The sequence below is a fragment of the Vipera berus genome (assembly GCF_964194415.1).
Source record: "Vipera berus genome assembly, chromosome: 2".
NCBI lineage: Eukaryota > Metazoa > Chordata > Lepidosauria > Squamata > Viperidae > Vipera > Vipera berus.
This window is the reverse complement of record NC_138203.1, coordinates 154,766,646-154,791,144: the sequence shown is the minus strand read 5'-3', so window position 1 is coordinate 154,791,144 and position 24,499 is coordinate 154,766,646. Positions and strand designations below refer to the sequence as shown.

The 24,499-nt window shown below is 40.5% G+C and overlaps 1 protein-coding gene across 1 annotated transcript in view; it reads left to right on the top strand.

The window, feature by feature from the left end:
* Positions 1-9,233: 9,233 nt before the first annotated feature.
* CACNG4 (calcium voltage-gated channel auxiliary subunit gamma 4) overlaps positions 9,234-24,499 on the top strand; it is a gene marked incomplete at its 3' end in the record, with an annotated part of 105,974 nt that continues 90,708 nt past the window's right edge. The window contains exon 1 of the mRNA XM_081321146.1: positions 9,234-9,927. Coding sequence (XP_081177272.1) covers positions 9,699-9,927 — 229 coding nt within the window. The 5' untranslated portion in view covers positions 9,234-9,698. The remainder of the gene's footprint in view (positions 9,928-24,499) is intronic.

The window sequence follows — 24,499 nt, the reverse complement described above, 5'->3', positions numbered from 1 at the left end:
TCATTGTACCTTTGTACCTGTTGTACATTTGAATGGTCACTAAATGAACACTAAGCTGAAGCTTAAGAGTCAGAAGAAATTATTAGAATGAGGGTGGAGGTTTGTTCTCCAAGCTTGTGGGCTGGTTTCTGAATATTTTGCTACCAGGCTAGGTAACATATTCAGCGGAGTTTAAGGGGTGTCAGTGTTCCTCTGACACTGACATCCCCTAAACTTCTTTGAAGATGTAACCTAGCCTGGTCAGAGAGAGGGACCACAGTTTCTGGAGGCAAGTTGTTCAACTGATTAATTGTTCTACCTGTCAGGAAGTATCTCCTCAGTTCTAGTTTGGTTCTCTCCTTGATTAGTTTCCATCCATTGCTTATTGTCCTGCCTTCAGGTACTTTGGAGAACTTAAAGATGGATAACATGGAAAATCTTGTTTTAACTATTTGCTCTAGTGCAAAATGTTTTCAAATCAGGCACTTTTGACATTTAGAGAGTATCATGAACAAAGAACATGGCTGCCTTGAGAGGCTTTGTTAATGCAGAAATGACTCTTGCAATGCCCTATTCACAAACCTTACTTTACCAGAAAGCAGATTGCTTCCAGTTATCCTCTTTGCCTCTCTATGAGCAACAAAATTTGAACTGTAGATATATAATGAGTATCTAAATAATGTATTAGAAGTCAAGGTTATTCTCAAAAATAAATAGGTTTCTCTTGGAACCATACGCACTGCTTTTCAGCAAACTAGTTTCATGTTAAATTGTGCAAAATTAAAATATTCTTTAAAAAGAGGTAAAAATTAGAATTGAGCAAACAATATGGCAGATACTGGAAGGAAGGATATGTTATATAGATGTTCCCAGAGCTAATGGGAGTCAATGGGCAGCATGCCATCAAATCTCCAGATCCTAGCTTACCGTGCTGTGTGAATATGGCCACTGTTTTTGAAACAGGATTCGTTTAGCTCTTATAAGCCTTGGGCTTATCTCTGAGGGACAGAAAGGTAAGTTCAAATAATAATAGTAAGATGACATTTCTGTATAATAAACTACTCAGTTTTTAATAATAGTGTGGAAAAAAATGTATTGTTCAAAGCCAACTCTGTTTCTCTCTGTGTTTCTTTGTGATAACCTGCAAGTTATCCGGGGGAGAAAAAAAGGCTGAAATCTATTCAAAAACATGTTTTGAACTGAAAGTGCTCTACATTAAAACTGGATAAATGTTAATGAAAGGTCAACCATTTTAACAAGAAGAAAGACATTATCAAGCTGAAACTTGGAATCTCAGTATTTTTAAAAGCATCCTGTTGTGCCTTTCTATAAGACAGCCTAACATACTTTCTCCAACTCAAGGCTTTTGACTCTGATTCAGATGCAGAAATGCTAAATTGCCATAGTCAGTCCAATACACTTGCTGACCTGCACTGCAGTCCATAAGGAGATCAAATCAGTCAATCCTAAAGGAAATCAGCCCTGATTGTCCTTTGGAAGGACAGATACTAAAGCTGAAGCTCAAATACTTTGGCCACCTAATGAAAAATGAGGACTCACTGGAAAAGACCCTGATGTTGGGAAAGATTGAAGGCAAAAGGAGAAGGGGGCAGCAGAGGAGGAGGTGGTTAGATAAGTGTCATTGACCCAATGAACATGAATTTGGGCAAACTCCAAGAGACAATGGAGGACAGGAGAGCCTGGTGTACTGTGGTCCATGGGGGTCACAAAGAGTTGGACATGACTTAGCAACTGAACAAATGTAGTCCATTCACACTGATTGAAACACAAATGTCACATTTCTGTTTTTGCTTTTTTTGTATGTATGTTCGTTTGTATGTATGTCTGTGTATATCTGTGTGTGCAAGTGCACATATGCATCCATTTATACATATACAATTCATATAACAATCCAAGGCAGCACAGTTCAAGCAGTTTTAACATTCTCATATTGTGGACAAGATAATGTGGTCTGTTTAACTCTGGGAGGCTATAGCTAGAAGGCAACAACCAAGATGACCTGCTTGCTTTTACATTCCCATTCCTTTAACAAGCTGTCCTGGAGTGTAAGAATTGGACAGGCAGATTCTAACTGGAGTAAACTGTCCTGAAAGTAACAAGGCATGTTGCCAGTACTTCCTGATCTAGGAAAGGTTGCAACTTGGCAAAAATAAATAAATCATCACCACTGTGTGTGTCTCTGTATGTGTGTTAAAGAAAACTGGGGCAAAGAACTTATATATTTCAATTTTTGCTCACTTAGTGATGACTAAGTAGGTAATTGGACTTCTAGGAGAGGCATGGCAAATTGAAGATGTCTTCACAAAAATGGATCTGATAACCATAGCAAGGATCAAAGACAGTGAGTAGACTGATTCTTCGAAATCTCTCTGGACAATGAGAAGATAGGTGATCACTCATATGTGCTTCAGATGGTGGTTCCTCATGAAAAGACACCGGTGGTCTTCAGTGGGTTTGAGCGCTAGGAGACAAAGGGATTATCCATGTTGCTCACAACCACATGTAGTTAAGAGTAAAGGTAATTCATAGGCTTCATTTTCTAACCATTTATGGAAATTACCTATTAACCATATTTAGAAATAAAATGAAGAAATATGGAATTGGTTTATTTGATCAAGATTTAAATAAGCTACTTTTTCTGCAAACTTCTGGCAACCCTTAATGAACTTTTTATTGACATCAGGCTTGAAAAGTTGGTTTTATGCATTTGTTTATAGATTAGGGATGGGATACGGGATAAAGAGATATCTGTGTATAATCCTACAGGATGAAAAGTTACTGAATTAGTTGTAATGAAGGTTACAAGTCACTTCCTTATATATGTCTTTTCTTTTTCTTTATTATAGTCTTTGTTTACCCAGTCTTTTTTCTTATACTTTTTATTCTTTCTTTTCTGTTTTAAGTTTAGTTTGCATTAACTTTTATTACTATAATCAAAATCTTTAATGCAAATGATAAATGATAGTGATAGATATAGACAGACAGACAGACAGATAGATAGATAGATAGATAGATAGATAGATAGATAGATAGATAGATATTAAATCGAAGCATGGTAACTCTTTTTTGTGGGGGGAAAGAATCACACAATTTTATTCTTGTTCCATCTTTTGACTACAGATATGAGAAGAAAATCTAGTTATATAGCTGGATAGGACAGAAATTCATTCATTATGTTCTTGAGAAGAGATAAAAGGGGTTTCACCATGTGCTTATTTATTTATTTATCAGATGTGGAAGTCACTAGTTTCATTTGACACATAATAATTCACAGAAATTAAAATATCTCTTGTACAAGTAATAATATAAAAGAAGCAAAGAAAATAGCTAATAAATGTAAAATGTCTACAATAAACAATCAATACATCTCCGAAGCCTTAGTAAATAAGACCCAGACTCCTTTCAAAACTGAGTGCTAATTTATATTTTTCTATGGATCAGAAGATTTTTTTAAAAATGTGTTAACTATAAATACATATTAATTACATTATCTGATTTTATGTAAATTTAAATCAGGTCATATTTAGTTTTTGTCTTCCCTTTGTGTCGTTCTCTGTCTTGATCCTATACCACGACCCATTTTAAGTCAAATGGGGCTCTCAGCCCATAAAAAATTGTGCAACAAATAGTAAAAGCATTCTTGCCAGTGACCTTCTAAAATAACTTCTAAATGATTAACAGATCCATGTTGTTTATTCTGATTTGCTTTTCTTCAGTTCTAGCCAGTGTGCATGCTTGCTCTGCTCCTGCTCTCTGAAATGATCAAGACCCAAACTGACAAATAAACCTCTACTGACGTGGAAGAAACAAGATTAGCTCATTTGACAAGTCTAAATATGCAAAGCAAATACAGAGTGTTTGTCACCAAGCTTTCCTTCTATAAATAGGGAATTATTCTCTATTTCTCTAACTTGAACTGTGAAGGCCCTCTGGCTGCTGGACATCATTGTCTCCACCGAAACTCTGTTAGGGCCAGCCAGCCTTCATCTTTCATCATTGTTATGTTGATAACCAATCAGCTGGCAATGTTTCTGCATGCAGGGCTTAGTTTTTCAATCCTAAAAACAATTTTCTGGGGGAGAAATCCTACTGAAAATAGTGGAAAGTATTTCTAACTTTACATGCATAGAATTCAGCTCTCACTCCCCCTTTATCCAGTGTCAGGCCAAATCTCAGCTATATTATCTGATACTTAGAATATCCAATTTGTATCTAGGGTCTTGCTTAGATGTTTAGTTAATGGATTCTTTTTTTTGTTATACCCCTAGTCATTTTTCTCAGGTAGGATGAAGAAAAGTATGTAGCACTCCCAAGACGTCCACTTTCTGACCGCATAACTAATATGAGTGGGTTCATTTAAAAAAAAGTATTTTAATTAGTTTTAAATAACAAGCTTAGTGTATTGTGTAATCCCAGTTGGTTTGGTTAATTTATTGTATGAACCCAGTAAATGAACAACTTCAGTAACCAAATTGAATATACTATATGAACACAAGCTTGATATACTTTCAGAATAGGTTTTTCAAATATCCTTTCAATTCTCATTATAACACAATGTCACTTGGCTAATCATAATAATTTATTCCTAATTGCACTAATTGTACAAAACTTTATTTTCTACAGGATTACAGGTAGTCCCCGACCTACATCCATAATAGATCTCGGAATTATGGCTGTAAGTTGTGCCGCTGGTTAAGCAAACCACCATGTGACCATGCCCGATTTTACAACCTTTTTTGTGGCTATCACTTGCCACAGTCATTAAGGAAATCATTATCTAAACAGAGTGTTTTTTGATGGAAACTGGAAGAAATACTGGTTTCTGGCAAAAAAAAAACATTGCAAATTGTGATTGTGGTCATGTGACTCTGGGACAATGCAAAGAGCTGTAAATGCAGAGTGCCTAAAATGCAATGACATGACTGGGAGGGTCAGCTGTTGGAGCTTCATATCCGGGTCATAGTAACTCTGGGAAAATGCTTTTTAATTTCAAATGGTCGCAAAGTAACCAGTTGTTAAGTCGGGGTCTACCTGTATTGCTATATTGAAAAACAGAGGAAGCTATTAGAAATGTGTAACAAGAAATACTACTCTCCTTCTAAATAAATCCTCCCCACTCATTCACCTGTGCGTGATAAATTATCAATGTTTTTTAAAAGTGCTATGCTTGGTGTGGCTGTGGAGAATAAATTTTTGATTGTGAATGTCTGAGAGTGAGAGCCCATTTCCCCAAGTATATGAATCCTGTCTTCATGGCTCATGCTGTTTTTGACCCAACAAGGGTTGGGTGACACTAGATAACATTGGAAGAAATCACTGATAGAAAAGCAGAGAGAGAAAATGTGCATGTATTGATTTTGAGTTTTTATACAGTATGGGGGAATGTGTTGATGACAGTTCATGAATCGGCCTCAGCAACAGATTTAGTGAAAATAACCTTGTCCCCCAAAACAGAAGGGCAGAGAAATGTGATAAAATAACAAAGATTAAATTAAATGGAAGGTCATTTGAAGTTGTGAGATGGCAAGAATCTAAGTGTTCAATCAGGAAATTTATCCATCTGTTGTGTGACAATTCTTTCCTATTTTACCTCCTTATGACATATTTTATAAATGACTTTATTAGGCTGATTTCCTCTTCCCCATCACCTTTCTTTTTACTCTTATCCATTCTGTAGTGTTTCTAGATGATGCTGTCTTATTTTTTCATCTCTCTTTTTCTAGAACTGTAAAAGGTAGAAGTATTTTCCTTTGATCAAATTTTCATACCCTGCTCCTATTGTTCATTTCTACTTATTTCTGCAGTTTCCCTAGTCTACTGCTTGTTAAAGCACTACTTGTTCCCTGAAAGAGGGAAAAGGGGGAGGGATACAGGAAGGACTTCTCCATCCTATCTCACCAAGTCTGGACTTCTCAAAAAGTGGACAGATGTGATAGACATCTAAAAGTGGCTTATCAAACCTAAGAATTTGGTTCATCAGAAGAAGGGAAACAGATATGCTTTTCATGGTAAAGACCTGCCTTCTGCAACCTGACATGTGCCAGCTGTATTAAGGTTACAGCTAGATTCCTGATGCCCCTGCCAACACATTGCCAGCACATCTGGTATGCATGAGACTAAGGAAGACTTCTATGTTTCCAGTAATGTACGACCGACAATCTTTGCTGGCCTGGCGAGTTTCTAGTTGTTTTGGAACTGTTGGTGAGACCGTTAAAAGTCGTTGGCGCTGTTTGAATTTGTTCTACCAGCAGCAAGATCTGACTGCTGGCCCAGTGATGGATTGTATTGCAAATCAGGGCTGTTTCCAGAGGAGGCAGAGAGGACCTGGAGCTTATGGAGCGAAGGAACTGGATGAGGCTGTCGGCAGGCCCAGAGGAAGAGAGAGAGGCTTTTGGAGGAGTTGGTGGCGGCGGCAGCAGCGTGCTCCAGGGGCGAAAAGAAGCAAGGCCTCTTTAAGGAAAGGGTGGAAGAGTCAGGATTAGAAAAAGGAAAGAAGGCGAGGTTGTCAGAATACAAGCAAATTTGAGGGCTAATCCACATGGAGCCCCATTTCCATCTGTCCTGTTTGCCATCGTTCACTCCTTAGAGACTAAAATGGACAATGTGAAATTTGAGCGGGCCCCGAACAAGGAGTATATATCGGAGGTGGTGACCCTTTGAGAGCTGTATGCAACAAAATTTTATTTTGATGTATGCCGATTGGTGTACATTCAAAGTGACAATAAAGTTATCATCATCATGTACCGGGCAACGCATTCATACACGAAGTGGCGCTGCTGAGTTCATTATTCAGAGACCTTCCTTGCAGGCACCACCTCTAAATATTCCAATGAGTAGGAAGAGCAAAGAAATGGTTCACTAAAACATTCTACTATTCTATCTAAAGATTCTCCCCAATTTTAGTTAGCCTAGTTTTCTTTATGCAACTATATGCTAAGAGTGAAAGTGATGTCACTGAATTTAAAACAAAATTAGCACAACCTAAATTAGTCCAAACCTTGTCAAAGGCCTGAGTTCAGAATGTCAAACTCACAGTCTACAGGCTGCCTGTGACCCTCCAGGTGGTCATTTTGTGGGGCTCACGCTCTGAATCAAAACAGAGTCACAACTTAGGACAATAGTGTCCATGAGTGATAAGGGAGGGGAATTGGCAAGGGGGGGGACAGAATGAGAAAAACAGTGTTATGGTGTTGTGCTGCAAGCCGCACCCCTTTTGTATGTGTATTACAACATCACAAGTACAGATGGAACAGGAGGAGCTTATAAAAGCACCTATTTCCTGCAGATACCTATAGCTTAAGAGTCCAACATATCACCATCCCTGGGCTGAACCAGGAACATATCCTAGCTCTTGCAACTTGGGCTAGGATAACAATCTATCCTCTTAATTGAAAGTGTATTCTCTTCCTAGTCAGGTTTGCTAGGATTTATTGAGATATGTCAGGCACAAGCAACCAGACCCACAAGAGTAAGGTTCAAGCTAACTACTTTATTGTATTCTGCCTAGAATACAAGAATCTCCACACACTGCTTGCCTTCCCTTGGGAACAGATAGATAAGGTTACAGTGAGCTTGTCTGGGCAGTCAGTTCTGGATCTCTTGCAGCTGCACAATGACTCAAGACTAATTCACACTTGATCCCTCTTTACTGTCTGGCTGGGCTTTTCCCAACAATGCCACTTCATTGCAGCTTCCCATCTCTGCCCTCCTTCTTGCCATTCTCTTGGCCTTGACTAAGGTAGCTGCTCGTCCCAGCTTCTGCCAACCTAGCAGTTCGAAAGCACGTAAAAATGCAAGTAGAAAAATAGGGACCACTACGGTGGGAAGGTAACAGCGTTCCGTGCGCCTTTGGCGTGTAGTCATGCCGGCCACATGACCACGGAGACATCCTCGGACAAGCGCTGGCTCTTCTGCTTTGAAACGGAGATGAGCACCGGCCCCTAGAGTTGGAAACGACTAGCACGCATGTGCGGGGGAACCTTTACCTTTACCTAAGGTAGCTGCAGAGCACAAAGAGGCCCTGAGCAATACCGTTCTTCTCCTGCTGTTCCCCATCTCGCTGAGTGGGGGGGAAAGAAGCCACTGGGAGAGAAGAGGCCCCTTGTGGGAAGCTTTGCCATGGTGATTTCCACTTTTCCACCCTCCACTTTTAATCTCCCTCTTTCCCAGCAGTTCTTTCCCTACACCCCAGCCGGAATGGCTTATAGTGCTTTTCCCATTAATTATAAGTGAGAAGTACCAAATGGAAATTGCTTTTTTTCATGGGTCAGATTTTAATTTTGTTTTAGCTTACTTTGCATTCAAAGTCATCTGGAATTGAGCTGGATTTGCCGAAATAACTGCACTTTTATGAGAGGGTAAAATATACTAACATGAAAACAAAATTTGACTTTTTCTTTCCTTAATTGCTAATTCCATTTTTAATTGTTTGGTAGAATTGGAATAAATTTTCTGCCCATAATTGGGGTTTTTTTGTGAGGCGAGGAAGCCAGTCAAATTTTAGAAGTTTTAACTTCATGGGGTTTAGGTGGTCATTCAGCAGCAACAAAACTAAATACTGATAAGTTGGTTAATGAAAAAGGTTGCCAGCTAAGTGGCCAAAATGAAGTGATGGGAAAATAGCTGTTTCATAGTAAAGTTCATTTATGCCTGAGCGCATAATGTGATAATCTTTTTGATTTACAGAGATTTTTGAACAACCTAGAGAAAAGCTTCAGTACTGCTGCCCAGAGATGATGAGATGGGCGGCATATGAATTTAAACAGATAAATGATAGATGATAAGACAGATGAGAGAGCGCGATCCTCTGCCTACTACGGATTGTACAATGATCTTTGAATCCCTGCTCCGAGTAAACCTACTCCCTCTTTTGGGCACTTTCTAGCCAGAAGAAAACAGCGGCCAGTGAAGCACGGATAAGAACATCAGTTTGAGACCCAAACCAGACAGGTTGTATTCCCAAGCTCCTCCAAAGGAGATTCCAGAGGAAACTGCCTCGAAATCTAGGCTACTACGGACTTCTAGTTTCCTCAAAAAAACCCGCCACCCATCCCCGCCCCTTTCAAGCAGATCCTTCGGCCGTTACCCACGGCGCCGAAAGACCATTCTCTTCTACCTGCGCTCGGTTCGCCGACGCCTCGAGTAAGGCGGTGCGGAAGGGCAAACGCGCACGGCCAAGCACCGACCCTCGCCCCCTTTGCCCTCTCCCTCTCCCTCTCTCGGGGAGGGGCGGAGCCCAAGCAGCCTCGAGGGGCTTTTAGGCGCCCCGCCTCCTCTGCCTCCGCCGAATTTAGGCGGCGGGAAGAGGCGATTTACGGCGTGTGCCGCCAGGCGCGTGGCGCGCTGGAGAGGCGAGGGAGCGCCCCGAGGGGAAGGAGCCCCAGCTGGCAGCGTCGCGGCTCCTCTGGCTCCCGAAAGGGCGGCGACCTTTACGAGGGCCACTTTTTTTTCCTTTATTTTTTTTCTTTTCTTTTGGCTGTGTTTTGGCGCGAACCTTTCGGCGCGCCCTTCTTCCCCCTCCGCCCATGTCTCGGCTCCTTTGCCACGTCCAGGGCGAATGGCAGGAGGGAGGCGAGGGGGAGAAAGAGAAGCGGGAAGGAGGGGAAGCTCCTGCTAAGGCGCGGCGGGGGGGGAGGCAGTGCTCGACTGCGTCTGTCTCTTGCTGCCCCCTGAGCCCGTCGGGTGGAGCATGAAGCACCATGGTCTGGTGCGACCGTGGGATCCAGATGCTGCTGACCACGGTGGGTGCCTTCGCCGCCTTCAGCCTCATGACCATCGCTATCGGCACCGATTATTGGCTCTACTCGAGCGCCAACCTCTGCAACGGGACCAATGTCACCGCCACGGACGAGACGGCGCAAAGCCAGCCGAAAAAAGTGAAAGGCGACCTCACCCACTCCGGCCTCTGGAGGTTCTGCTGTATTGAAGGTAGTAGCCCCGCGGCAGGAAGGGCGAGCGCCTCAGACACGCGGGGCGAGGCGAGGGCGAGGCGAGGCGGGAACGTGGTCGAGGGCTGGCTCCGTCTGCGCGGGAGCGACCGTAAGGCAAACAAAGAAGGAAAAAAGATTCAGGAAAAGTGCCCAACTTCCTCGCTCGGAATGGCTAGTGAGGAACAATGTGAGGCTTTCATGTGAGACCGGAGGTTGGCCAAAAGACTGGGAGTTTTAGTTCCCCTTTTTCCTGGCGAAGCTTTGGAGCGTTAATTCTCATTCATTCAATCATTCATTCATTCTCCCTCTCCCTCTCTTTCTCTCTCCCTCTCTCCCCCCCCCTCTCTCCCGCCTCCCCACACACACCCTTTCCTCCAGATACAGCTGGCCGCAGCCGAGTTGCTACTTCTGCTCTGATACTGTCTGGGAGGGAGGACGTTGTTGCCTTGGCAACCGATGTCTCTGATTGCTATGGGAACCGGACAGAGGGAGTGATGCTTAACCCAAGGTTTCTGCTTTGCCTCAACCCAGCCTTGTTGAATCTTAACCCTTTTTCCTGGGCACTTTAGCTTAATCAAAGATTGAAAGAAATGCAAAAGAACGGATTTTTTTTTTTAAAAAAGTGGGTAAGAAATTGGGGACAGAAGAGACAAAGAGGCTTTACTAGTGTCTGCAGAATACTAAAGACATCCCTTGCGAATGTATACATGTCTGTGTATGCGCTAGTAAAATATTCTCCAACGTGGTGCCCTTCACATGAGCTAGAACAAGCAATGGGGTAAAAGGTTACATTGGGGAAGGTTCAGCTAATGAGTTTCTTTCAGGTATACACACATTAGACTTGGGAGGTTGTTCAAAAGAATATGCAAGTATTTAATTTTTCAGTGACACTTTCCTTACGCACATGACAAATTATTAGTGGAGTTCATCACAATCATTTCAACAATATTGAGCTGATTATGGATTATGGAGTAGCTTTAGCACCATGTCAGTTGGGGGTGGGGGTGGTCAGCCTCCCACTTACTGCCAATCTTTCTCCTAAACGTGACAAAATCCCAGAAAGAGGGAGCTGATAAGTAGATTGTGCTCTTTCAAGGTAGCCTAATGAACAGGATGGGGCTGCCCCTTCCTTTTGGAGCACAGCATTTATCAACGCCAGCTTGATAATGGACTCATTGCTGGACCCATTCTTTTACCCTAGTCTTTGGATGGGAATACTAGGGGAAAGTTAACTTAATGAACTCATTTCTCAGTCTGGTCTTCCCAAAGGATGAACTCAGGAGAGTGAGTGAGATGGCTGCTCTAGGACAATACTGAGTCAATGGAAGCTGCAGCTGGTCTTTCCATTGCCCTGAGTAGCCCAAAGACAACCTTTTGTGATTTTGCGAAACCTCTGACAGAATTGTAGAAATGGGTTTTCTGGAGGACAGTGGAACTACAGAAAAATCCTTTGTCCCACTTCCCTTCTTTTCCAATTTCCTTTCCCTGTTCTACTACCTTTTAACTTTCTGTCTGCCAGTGTTGGGAACTGGGCTCTCTGTTTCATCATTTAGAGAAGCAGGACACAATTTGGTGTCTTCTGGATGGCTTTCCATTACCTTCTGTAAGTTCTAGCCAACATAGTAAGCCGAAAGAAAATGAGGCCTTATTCAGAATTCATATACTCCCTGAATGGGGTAGTGTCACTGAATTATATGATTCCCAGCAGTGCCACTCCATGTGGTGTAGAATGAAGGATGTTGGAAACTATAATTGTGTAAATTCTGTGATGCTAAAACTGGGAAGGATGGGGTAGTGAGGATCGTGAGAAATAGCTTGGCTTCTCTTCTTCGGATGACAGTGGCTGAGTGTGAACTTGAAATCTGACTGGTTGAGCATCCTGTTTATGTACTGGTTGCCTTGCTGCCTTACAGGAGCCCTTTCTGAACCTTATTGCTGGGCTGGTGCTGGAGGACTTCCACTTCCTTGTTGCTGTAGATGGGAGGAATCTGGGAAGGCTGAGGTGTTCATGGCCTCTATAGCAGCAGTGAGCTTATCTCAGGCAAGGTCCTACCTGACACACACAAAATGTCCTATGTTTGTTGTTTTCTTTGTTTCAAGTAGTTGGTGTCCTGATCTGAAGATGGAAGAAGTTACTTTGATCCTTTGCCTTGATCAATCACTTCCTTACCCATATTAGATTTCCTGCCTTCTAAGACCACTGCAGGGGTGATGGGCTGATTAAGATGGTTCATACTAGGTACCTTATAGATTCCAATGAATACTGGGAGATCTTTCCAGTAATCTTGTCAGGGAGTTCTGCTGAGAGTTGAGAGCTGGAGTTGAAGATGGCCAGCATATCTGATGTAATTGCCTCCCAAGTAGTATCTGTCTCCAATCTGGAATGTCTCTTGGTTTACAAGGAGCTCTGGGAGACAAAGATGAGATGACTGGAGCACTAGTAATAAAAGCCAGAATTTATTTTTTTATTTATTTTTTATTTTAATTCCATTTATATCCCGCCCTTCTCCGAAGACTCAGGGCGGCTTACAAGCTTAGCAGAATTGAACTTGACCAAATAATTTGAGTTTGGATCAAGCATTAGTACTACTGTGAACTTCTTGCATCACCAGGTTGTTTGTCCAGCAGCTTTATTTAAGCTAGCCTGCTCCCTGTGGGAAATAGTAGATAGAAAGGTCTGCTTCTACCCTGTGACATGTTTGCTTAAGAAAAATCACTCGTATTGAAGAGGCTTGATTCTTTCAAGGCAGTGTCTGAAGTGGTGACTGGAATAGCATCTTGTAATGTCACGAACAATTTATTTGGTCTGTAAACTCTGATGAAGTGGATAGAGTAATTTTCATAAAAACAAAGGGGGCTCCTTTGTGTAGTTAGTAGCAGGGTGAAGTGAGGATGAGCTGGTGTTAAGAAGGTGTCCAGTATCTCCTTGATACAATGAGTTGTGCTGGATGCTTTGAAAAGGATGGTGGTATGAATCTCCTGGAGAAGCCTTCCCTGGATCAGGATATATTTGACAACTACTCTGCTGACTTCAAACTCTACTTTGTAAGAAAGGTGGTGGGATGTTAATTACAGTGTTCCCCAGAGCCCAGTCAGTCAAGGTTTAAGCCCGGGCATTGAACAGAAATGGGTGCACTCACTTTGGATGACCTTTTTAGTACTTTTGACAGTGTTTTTCTTGATCATTTATCATGCCATCATTCTGGATAGCTGCTTTATTTAAGGTTCTGCAATGACTCTACTCTTTCCTAAGCAGGTTTCAGGGCTGGAGGGTGGGTGCTGGGGGACAGAGAAGAGAGATTGTCCTAGGGAACACTCCCATGGGGAACTGCATGCTTTGGCCCTTCATCCTTATTCTCTAACATAGAGATGAAACAGTTGAGAGAAGTTATCCATCATTTTGAGGTGTTGATATCTAATTGGCATATCACCATACTGAGCAATTTGGAGATGGTGTGGTAATGTAGACCTGGTGTCTGAAGGTTGTAAAAGGCTGAAACAATCTAAAGTCAGATCCTACTAAGATTTGTCTATCAGGTCTGGTTATAAATGATTGGGATGTCACTGTCTCAGTGAAGTCTAACTCTTCTTATATTCATGACTCCTGCTGGATTTGACAGTTGAGTTCAAGATCAAGGTAGCCTTCACACATGTTTGGCTGGTGCCCTATCTGAAGAGGGAGGCCCTGATGAAAGTAACTCATGTTCTCATCGCTATTCCGGGTGAGATTCAAGGTACTAGTAATGGTGTTTAAGGCCCTACATGGCATGGGTCCGGAGTACCTTAGGGAACACCTGCTGCCGGCATCAACTTCCCTTCGCCCTGTGCGTTCCCACAGAGAGGGCCTCCTCAGGGTGCCACCGATCAGAGAATGTCGATTGGTGGCCCCCAGGGGGAGATCCTTCTCTGTGGGCGCCCCGGAGCTATGGAATCAGTTACCGGTTGAGCTCCGGATGGCGCCCGATCTTCGCTCCTTCTGACGCGATCTAAAGACATTCTTATTTGAACAAGCCGGCCTGGCCTGATGGGGGATGGGTGGGGTTTTTTATTGTTATTTTAATATTTGTATTTACTGTTTTTAGTGGGCATATATTTAATCCTTTTTTAACTTTTGTAACTCTGTATTTTTTATGCTTGCCCTGTTCACCGCCCTGAGTCCTTCGGGAGAAGGGCGGTATATAAATAAAATTATTATTATTATTATTATTATTATTATTATTATTATTATTATTATTATTATTATTATTATTATTATTATTATTATTATTATTATTATTATTCTGAACTACTGCAGCATATTTCTATGGGCTGCTTTTTCCAAATATCCAGTTGAACTAGAGTTGGTACACCCCAAAGGTGCTTTTTCCAAAAGGCAGCTGGATTGTCTTATTTTTTTTTTCTTTGAAAACGTTCCACTTCTCATCCAAGAAGCTGTTTCAGTTCTCTTGGATTGGATCTTCTTGGATGAGAAGCAAAACATTTTCTAAGGAAAACTAAGAAAGTCCAGTTGCTTTTTGGAAAAAGCACCTTTGAGACAACCATGACCTACATGATTCAGAATCTCCATAGACAAAGTTGATACAAAATGCAACAGCCTTGTGTACTGTTCAAAACACTGGTTTTAAGATGCAAAGTCTTATGTAGCTTGGATCCTAGGTATCTTCAGGTTTGTCTCCTCCACATGGAAGTGTCCCAAATGGGGATGTTAATAGTTTCCCCCATTTGTGATGTGAAAGTGTTTATTTATGGTAGCCCCCACCTTGTGGAACACCCTTCTTGGAGAGGTCCTATAGGTGCCCACCTTGGCATCATTCCAGAAGTTGTCAAAACATGTTTTCTATAAGATCTTCAAGATGTAAGAATTGCTGATCTGTAGTCCAATCTGTGTGTCTATAAAGGTAAAGGTTCCCCCGCACATGCGTGCTAGTCGTTTCCGACTCTAGGGGCCGGTGCTCATCTCCGTTTCAAAGCCAAAGCCCTAGAGTCGGAAACGACTAGCACGCATGTGCGGGGAACCTTTACCTTTATAGACACACAGATTGGACTACATTGTCTGAGGACGTCTCCGTGGTCATGTGGCTGGCATGACTAGACGCCAAAGGCACACGGAACGCTGTTACCTTCCCACTGTAGTGGTCCCTATTTTTCTACTTGCATTCTTACGTGCTTTCGAACTGCTAGGTTGGCAGAAGTGTGTGTCTATAGTTTAGTTTTTAGTTTAGTTTTATTGTATTTATATACTGCCCTTCTCCCGAAGGACTCAGGGCGGTGAACAGGGCATACATAAAAAATACGAGATACAAAAATTAAAAAAGAATTAAACAGTAGCCCAGCTAAAACAGTCGAACAATATACAATATAAAAAACCCCATTAAAACAGTAGCCCAGCTAAACAGTCGAACAATATACAATATAAAAAACCCCATTAAAACCCCATCAGGCCAGGCCGGCTTGTTCAAATAGATGGGTCTTCAGACCGCGTCGGAAGGAGCGAAGGTGAGGTGCCGTCCGGAGCTCGACCGGCAGCTGATTCCATAAAGCCGGAGCGCCCACAGAGAAGGCCCTCCCCCTGGGGGCCACCAGCCGACACTCTCTGACCGGAGGCACCCTGAGGAGGCCCTCTGTGGGAACGCACAGGGCGGAGGGAAGTTGACGCCGGCAGCAGGTGGTCCCCGAGGTACTCCGGACCCATGCCATGTAGGGCCTTAAAGACCATTACCAGAACCTTGAATCGCACCCGGAAGTTACTGTTATATTGATGATTGACCATGGAACCTTTGTAATTTTATGGGTCTTTTGGTTTTATCTGCTCGTAAATCACAGTTGGTCTGAGTTGGTCTGATTGTATGGTGAACAAATTTAAAATGAGTGAAAATTAAAAAGTAAAGATTTCTTTTCTTTGGTAATAGGTAAGCAAATGGAAGGAAGTATCAGTAAAGTCATTTGCCTTATTCTGGATTCCATAGAATGACAGTAATAGTGAAGAAGTGAAAACACTTTCTCTTTAATCATTTGCTTACATATGTGTTCTTTATAGTTTGGCAGACCTAAACCTAATACCTCCTAAAGCAAGCGTGGACAATCAGAGAGCACCGTGCAGCCTACCAGTCCTCATTTGCATTCAACCACCAAAATATCTTGAGGTTGTGCCACTGGAATTTAATCACCAGATTACAAAGGGTTTTGACTGAAAAACTCAAAAATGAGGCTGAAAGTAGGAACACAAAGCCCCTGCAAAATGGAAATACCCAACCTCCTCAAAAGTGTGTGTGTGGGGGGAAATGATAGATGGATGGATGGATGGATGGATGGATGGATAGATAGATAGATAGATAGATAGATAGATAGATAGATAGATAGATAGATAGATAGATAGATAGATAGATCGAGCAGGCAGGCAGGCAGGCAGGCAGGCAGGCAAGCAGATTTTGATCTCTACTCTCAGTAGACATGACCATATAATGGGTAAGCCTACTGGCCAGCTAATTAACTTACATGTTTCACTCAACAATCTTGTCTGGAGTGAGTACAGAGCAGAAATAGAGCTCACCTTAAGGATTACTGCATCTTAATCAGTCTTCCTGAAAATGGTCTTTTTGAGATGTTAGCAAGAGGGTGCAAGCTTTGATTTAAGACTTATCTAAAATCTCAACCTCAAGGCTCTGCAAATTTAGCTCCCACCAAGCTAAGCTAGAATGTGTTCTAGACCTTTCTTACAAGAAAATACAAGAGTTGCTGAGCAACTTTGGCAAAATAAACCATGGAAACAGGGAACAAATGTCATATCAGACTGCTGAATCTCTGACACAAAAAGTAATTGCAGTCCTTTTACTTGTTGCCAACTTTCAGCAGCTTTTGTTGCAGCATCATCGGTCAATAGTCTGCCCATAATAAGGATGAGATACAGGTGGATAGATGTGAAATGCGTGAGGAAAAAATGTATTCCCATTTTATTTCATTTTGATGCTTGAGGTACGTATGTGCTTTTTTCCAAAACAATATTAGTGGCATAGCAGCTTCGGTTTCCCCAATTCTATCATCACAACGTAGCCTACAGAATTTGACAAAGCAGATGTTTGGGGTTATTCTAAATGACAGATAGTACAGAAGTGACATAAAGAAAATCCAGAAATAATTCTGAAACTTTCATTTATTTTAGGAGCAAGTCCCAACAATCAATGCTTTCGTGGGCATCAGCAGCAAACTAAGATTATATCAAAATGATCGTACAAGTGTGGAGCTGTCGCAATACAAATACTGCCTTTACATACTTGTGTGCCAGTTTTTGAAACAAGTTTTGGGTTTTGAGTCACAGCATCATGCCATATGTTCCTTCACTTTTGGATATCCCTGAAGATAATCTTTTGGTTGTGTTTGCTGTAAAGATGCCCAAGCTTAAGCATGTTTACACCAGTAGGTGTTCATGTCATTGTAACTTTAATTTACAAAACATAATTCTAGACCTGGATGCCTGTTTTATTAAACATAATATATACATTTTGGTTTAAGGAGAAATGAACTTATTTCTATAGCCTCAGTTCTTAATGAGCCACTTTCTCAGAGCTTTCTTGGCTAACGTTTCACAAGATCTCAGTGAAATCAGGAAGAAGTAGCCCAAGGGAATTTAACAGCAGGCTACCCAGGCAGCATCCTTCTTCCACAATATTTTTTATTTATTTATTTATTTATTTATTTATTTATTTATTTATTTTAATTCCATTTATATCCCGCCCTTCTCCGAAGACTCAGGGCGGCTTACAAGCTTAGCAGTAGCCTTCATTCTATGTATATGCCTGCTTGTTAGGGCTTTCACACAAACCCCAAGCGGCATTATTACAAAGTCAGCTTAATTGCCCCCAACAATCTGGGTCCTCATTTTACCTACCTCGGAAGGATGGAAGGCTGAGTCAACCTTGAGCCTGGTGGGATGCGAACCTGCACTAATTGCAGGCAGCTGGTGTTACTTAAGGAGGCATTAGCCCGCTGCTCCACCAAGGCTCTTTTCAATATGCCTTTTTAAAAGGCTACATCAGCAGAGCGAGCTAATTAGGAGTGATTCAGTAACTGAAGTATCTACTATACAGGTGGTTCTTTTTGGCTTAGCATACCGTATTTCACTTTTTGTATGCCTCAGGAATTCCCTTTTCTCAGGAATTCAGCCTTTGCTCCAAAGCAGCAGTCAAGTTCTGAAGGAAGACTTCCTTCAAGATACTCTTCGTGAGAACTTCTCCGTAAATATGTTCCTTCAGTTTGGTCCATTTGGTTAAATAGGAGTCAGTACAAACAGGAATCAACAGGAATGCTGGTGCTTACATGTCCTATTAAAAATCATGTTCAAATTAAGAAAGATTTGCCCTTAGTTTATTGGATTCAGAAGTGAGAAGGAGAAAATGGAGTAGAATCTTGTTTCAGTACTTTTATTTAAAGGATGAGAGAAACTGAGATTGTTTTGGTATTGAAGACTTGGTATTTCTATTGTGGGCAGTAAGAGACTTATGTGGGATGGATGGATAAACAAAGAAATAAATAAGCTAATTTCAGAAAGGACACACACGTGTTCAATGCATTATTAATAGCACTTGACTCAAATGATGAAAGAGTTTGTGAAATCAGAATTCTAAGTGTTTCTTCAGTTCACTGAATTTCTTTTCAATAGCAAATCCCTGCTGCATTCAGTAAACTTCTCCAGGATTACTTTCCACCTTTCAGATGCTGAAAATTTAAATAGTTTTAGTAAATTGGCAGATTGTTACAAGAACTTTGATGGGTACAGAGTTTCAGCAACTGTCATTTGGTAGGAGTAACATATTCTAATCCAGGCAAAGACTATTCTGCAGATGATTACTCCCAGATAGCAAGTCAGTGTTTCAGATGAAATATATATATATAAAGACACAAAAATTTACCCTCATAATTTAATCATGGTTAGAAGCTACTTACAGAAAGTTAGATCTCAACCTATCAAATTACAGATTCACAGTCTTAGGCTTCTATTACTTTATCCTCCTAAATCACAATTCCTCCTCCCCCACAAAAAAAAGATTGAAAGGAAACAGTATGATGATGCATTTTCAAAGACATTAAATTATTATAACCAATTTTCACTGAATAAATAACCTTTCAACCAGGCTTCTATGAAATAAAATCATAGTATTGTTTAAATTGCATGGGTTCTGTGGTATACCCGTAAAGAAAATAATGTTTTGAAATAATTGAATTAGTCAAACTAAGTGGCTGAAATGATAATGAGAGGTTGCTATATTTCTTTTAAAAAATTGTTTCGGATAGATGACATTTTAAACTATGGATTTGATACTTGTCTCCTTACAATCACTGTCTTTTTTATATTATGTTGTTACTTTCAAAGCCTTGTCTCAATTATTTTTACTCTGGTATAAGTCTCAAAGATCTTGCTGAGATTTGCTGCTAATTATGTATGGTTGGACCTGCCTGTGTATTGGTTTGCAACTATAGGTACAATTTCGGTATTTAGCTAAACATTTCTCAGATTATATGTTAAATTGATATTGACCTGAATAACAGTAGGATGTGCAAGTTCTTTCCAGTCACCTGGTATTTCTGTTTAAACCAGGGGTCTTCAAACTTGGCCCTTTTATGACTTGTGGACTTCAACTCCCAGAATTCCTCAGCCAGACCCTGGCTGAGGAATTCTGGGAGTTGAAGTCCATAAGTCATAAAAGGGCCAAGTTTGAAGACCCCTGGTTTAAAGGCTTCTAAGTAATCAGATATGGCTTGACTAAAATATATTTGTAAAATTTAAATTTAACAAGTGTATGAATTCTAAAATCATGCTGCAAAAGTTTTGCAGTATTTAAAAGTTAAATTCAGTATCAAATATGCAGATATTTCTCTTTATGAATTACATTTGTATTAAGCATTTCTATTCACATTAAGGAACATTTGCAACTAAATAAGTAAGTTACAGCAGAGGTGAAATACTTATTTCATGCTATATGTAATGACCTACTGATGACAATGAAAATATCTACAGTTCTTAGTAATAACAAAAAGCAAGGTCTGAGAAGGTAGACCATGCAATTTTAACGGTGTGTTTTAAAAGCTGACATGGTGTCAAATAAAGTTAATGACTATTGTATTTCACCAATAGATGATACTCCTATTAGAGGATACATTGGTACTAATTATCATTATTAGTAAGTGGGTCATTGTATAATATGCAAAGCAATGTGTGTTTGTGTGTGTTATCTTTCTTCCAAGGGGTCAGGGAGGCATTTAGGCTTCTCTCTAATACCAATTCTGTCTTCATAATAACCCTGTAATCTAGGCTTAGTTGATTAGCCAAGGTCAGACTTAGATTGTCCCTATCTAATCACAATATTAGATTGGCTTTTTCTGCTGTATAGCACAGATATAAGATGAAATGATGGGTGGTTTGGAATGATCAAAGTATACAAAACTATTTATGTGCTTCTTATATATTATTATGATGTAACAATACCAGTGGTGGGATTCAAATATGTGAATAACCGGATCTCTGTGTGGATGCTGCTTCCGGAAGTCCATTCTGGGCCTGGGCAACGAAAAATTAGATACCGGTTCTGCCAAAGTGGTGCGAACCGGCTGAACCCCGCTACTGTATAGAACGAGTATACAGAGTATACAGAGTCAAGATCAGGCTGTAATCTGTCTTACTGAATAATTCTAGCTTTGTCTGCAGAGATGTTTCTTTTCCCAGTGAAGGTGTTGGGAAGAGACACTTGATCAGGAACCATTCATAGGGCTGTTGAGCATTAACTTTCCCTAATATGATTCAAATAGCAATTTGCACTGCAAAAAAAAGTAATGCATAGTTTGATCCTGATACCTTGATTATGTACCATGAAGTCAGTGTCACCTGTTTGCCATCACATAGACAGTCTATTCCTAACCTGGTTTCTCAGGTTTTCGAACGATGCACCATCATCATTGTAACTAAGTTTGTTACTGACAATCCTCTTCTTCGTACACCTTTCCCAGCATTAGAGCTTCTCCAGAGACCTAGATCTTCATGTAGCTTGAGCCTGGTCATTTGTGCCTCAAGTGAGAAATTTGGTTAGATTTGTTTGATAATCCCTTTGTTTGTTTTTTTGCCTGTCTATCATATTCTCAAGAATTTTCTCTAGCCTCAAAGTTCAAAAGCGACTTCATATCTGTCTTCATCAAAATCCAACTTTCACTTCCAATCAGTGTCACAGTCTGGCACCATTCATGACACTAATCAGTATCATGGCTCATACTATTCTGATCTTTGTATATGTCATGGCATCTGCGCATCTTTTCCAATATGTTCATGACTGTTTTACCAAGTGCTAATCTGGGGCTTATTTTTTGACTCTTGTTTCTTCTTTGTTGATAGTTCATCCTAAAAGGCAGAAGTTTTTAGCATTTTGATATCTTCATTATCAATTCTGAGGCTGCTTATTTTTACCTGTTATCATTAGTTTGACAACATTCTTATGTTGATAGTCTTTATATTTAATTTTGCTCCCATTTTATCACTATGTTCTTTGACTTTTATTAGTAGATCCTTTACATTTTTTACTATTAAAGTGGTGGCATTAATATAGCACAGGTCTTCCTCCAGTTTTAGAACCACATCTTCTTCCAATCCTGCTTCCCTTAATATATATTCAACATATAGTTTGAAAAGGTGGGATAAAATATTATAACAACAACAACAACAACAACAACAACAACAACAACAACAACAATAATAATAATAATAATAATAATAATAATAATAATAATAATAATAATAATAATAATAATAAGAGAATTCACCCTTGTGTCAACTCTTTTTCCAACCTGGAGTCATTCTATTTTGCCAGGTGATCTTCTGTGGCTTTGTTATCTGTATATGGCTTTGAGATGCTCTGGGATTCTCATTTTCTAAGTACATTCTACAACCTAACATGTTTGACACAATCAAAAGCTCTTTTTATAATCAACGAAGCACATACAGCTGATTTTAGCAAACTTGGAGAGAACCTAGGAAACATTCTATGGACAAAAATCCTAAAGGGGGAAAACAGCTCAAGAAACATGGGAAACTCTGAAAAATATTATCATAAAAGCTCAGTTCAGCACAATACCACCGAAAAAGAAAAACAAAAAATTCAAGAAGAAACCAGCAGGGCTGCACAAAGCTCGCTCTGACAAACTTAAAGACAAAGAGGACAAGTACAAAAAATGGAAAGAGGGACTAATAAATGGAGGAGGAGGAGGAGGAGGAAGTTGGAAGGGACCTTGGAGGTTATCTAGTGCAACCTCCTGCTCAGGCAGGAAACCCTATACCATTTCAGACAAACGGCTGTCCAGTCTCTTCTTAAAGATTTCCAGTGTTGGAGCATTCACCGCTTCTGGAGGCAGGTTGTTCCACTGATTAATTGTTCTAACTGTCAGGATGTTTCTCCTTAGTTCTAGGTTGCTTCTCTCCTTGATTAGTTTCCATCCATTGCTTCTTGTCCTGCCTTCAGGTGCTTTGGAGAATAGCTAGACTCCCTCTTCTTTGTGGCAACCCCTGAGATATTGGAATACTGCTATCATGTCTCCCCTAGTCCTTCTTTTCATTAAACAAGACATACCAAATTCCAGCAACCGTTCCTTATATGTTTTAGCCTCCAGTCCCCTAATCAACTTTGTTGTTCTTCTCTGTAGTCTTTCTAGAGTCTCAACATCTTTTTTACATTGTGGTGGCCAAAACTGGATGCAGTATTCCAAGTGTGGTCTTACCAAGGCGTTGTAAAGTGGTATTAACACTTCACGTGATCTTGATTCTATCCCTCTGTTAATGCAGCCTAGCACTGTGTTGGCTTTTTTGGCAGCTGCAGCACACTGCTGGCTCATATTTAAGTGATTGTCCACTAGGAGTCTGAGATCCCTCTCATAGTTACTACTGTTGAGCAAGGTACCACCTATACTATACTTGTGCATTTGGTTTTTCTTGCCTACTTTTTCACCATTGAATTTCTTTCTGTTACATAGTGCCCAATGTTCAAGTCTGTCCATAACTATGGCTGATTATCAGCAAACAGCCAGAACATGCAAAGATGAAGTCAGGAAATCAAAGGCTCAGGATGAACAAAGACTTGCAACAGAAATCAAGAACAATAAAAAGTTTCTTTCAACATATTAATAACAAGAAAAAAATCAAGGAAACTGTAGGTCCACTAAAGAGAGAAGATGGTATGGAAGTAACAGACAATAAGAAGAAAGCAGAGCTGCTTAATTCATTTTTTGCACAGTCTTCACACAAGAAGAAACTATAACCCAACATACCAAAAAAATTTTTTTTTGCAAAAGACAAACTAGAAACAAAAATTAAAATAAGCAAGAAAATGGTAAGAGAATACTTATCCGACCTTGACAAATATAATTCACTGGGACCTGACAGATTATATCCCAGAGTTCTGAAGGAGCTGGTAGATGTTATCTCAGAACCATTGCACCATATCTTTAAAAAAATCCGGGAGCACTCGGGAAGTACCTGATGATTGGAAAAGGGCTGATGTGATTCCCATCTTCAAGAAAGGGGGAAAAAACAGATCCAGGAAAGTGCAGACCAGTCAGTCTAACATCAATACCTGGGAAGACTAAATCAGTAGACCAGTGAAACACTGTGGACATAGTATACTTAGACTTCAGCAAGGTATTCCACAAAATAGACCACAACCTGCTGCTTAGTAACCTAGAAAAAGGTGGGATAGACAACATCACCACCAGATGGCTCTGTAGCTGGCTGACAAACTGTACTCAGTGAGTAGTCCTCAATGGTACTACATCCACATGGAGAGAAGTAAGCAATGGGGTACCACAAGGGTCCATCTTAGCCCAGTACTCTTTAATATCTTCATAAATGACTTAGATAAGGAAATAGAAGGGGAACTCATCAAATTTGCAGATGACACTAAACGGGCAGGAATAGCCAACCCCACAGAAGACAAGCTCAGGATCAAAAAAGATCTTGACAAATCTGAAGAATGGGCCCTATCCAACAAAATGAATTTTAATGTGGAGAAAAGTAAAGTTTTACATTCAGGCAGAAAAAATCATAGGTATAAGTATAGGTGACACCTGGCTCAAAAACAGTAACTGTGGGTGGGACCTTGGAGTCCTAATGGACGATCACTTGATTATGAGCCAGCAGCGTGCAGCAGCAGCCAAAAATACTAATACAATCCTGGGTTGTATAAACAGAAAAAAGATCAAGCGAAGTATTAATACCGCTTTATAAAACCCTAGTAAGACCTCAGCTGGAATACTGCAACCAATTTTGGTCACCATACTGCAAAAAAGATGTTGAGACTTTGGAAAAAGTTCAGAGAAGAGCAACTAAAATGATCAAAGGCCTGGAGAGTAAAACATATGAAGAACGGCTGCAGGACTTGGGTTTGGCTAGTCTAAAGAAAAGAAGAAACAGGAGCAATATGATAGCAGTATTTCAGTATTTGAGGGACTGCCACAAAGAAGAGGGCTTCAACCTATTCTCCAAAGCATCAGAGGGCAAGACAAGAAACAATGGTTGGAAACTGACCAAAGAGAGAAGCAAC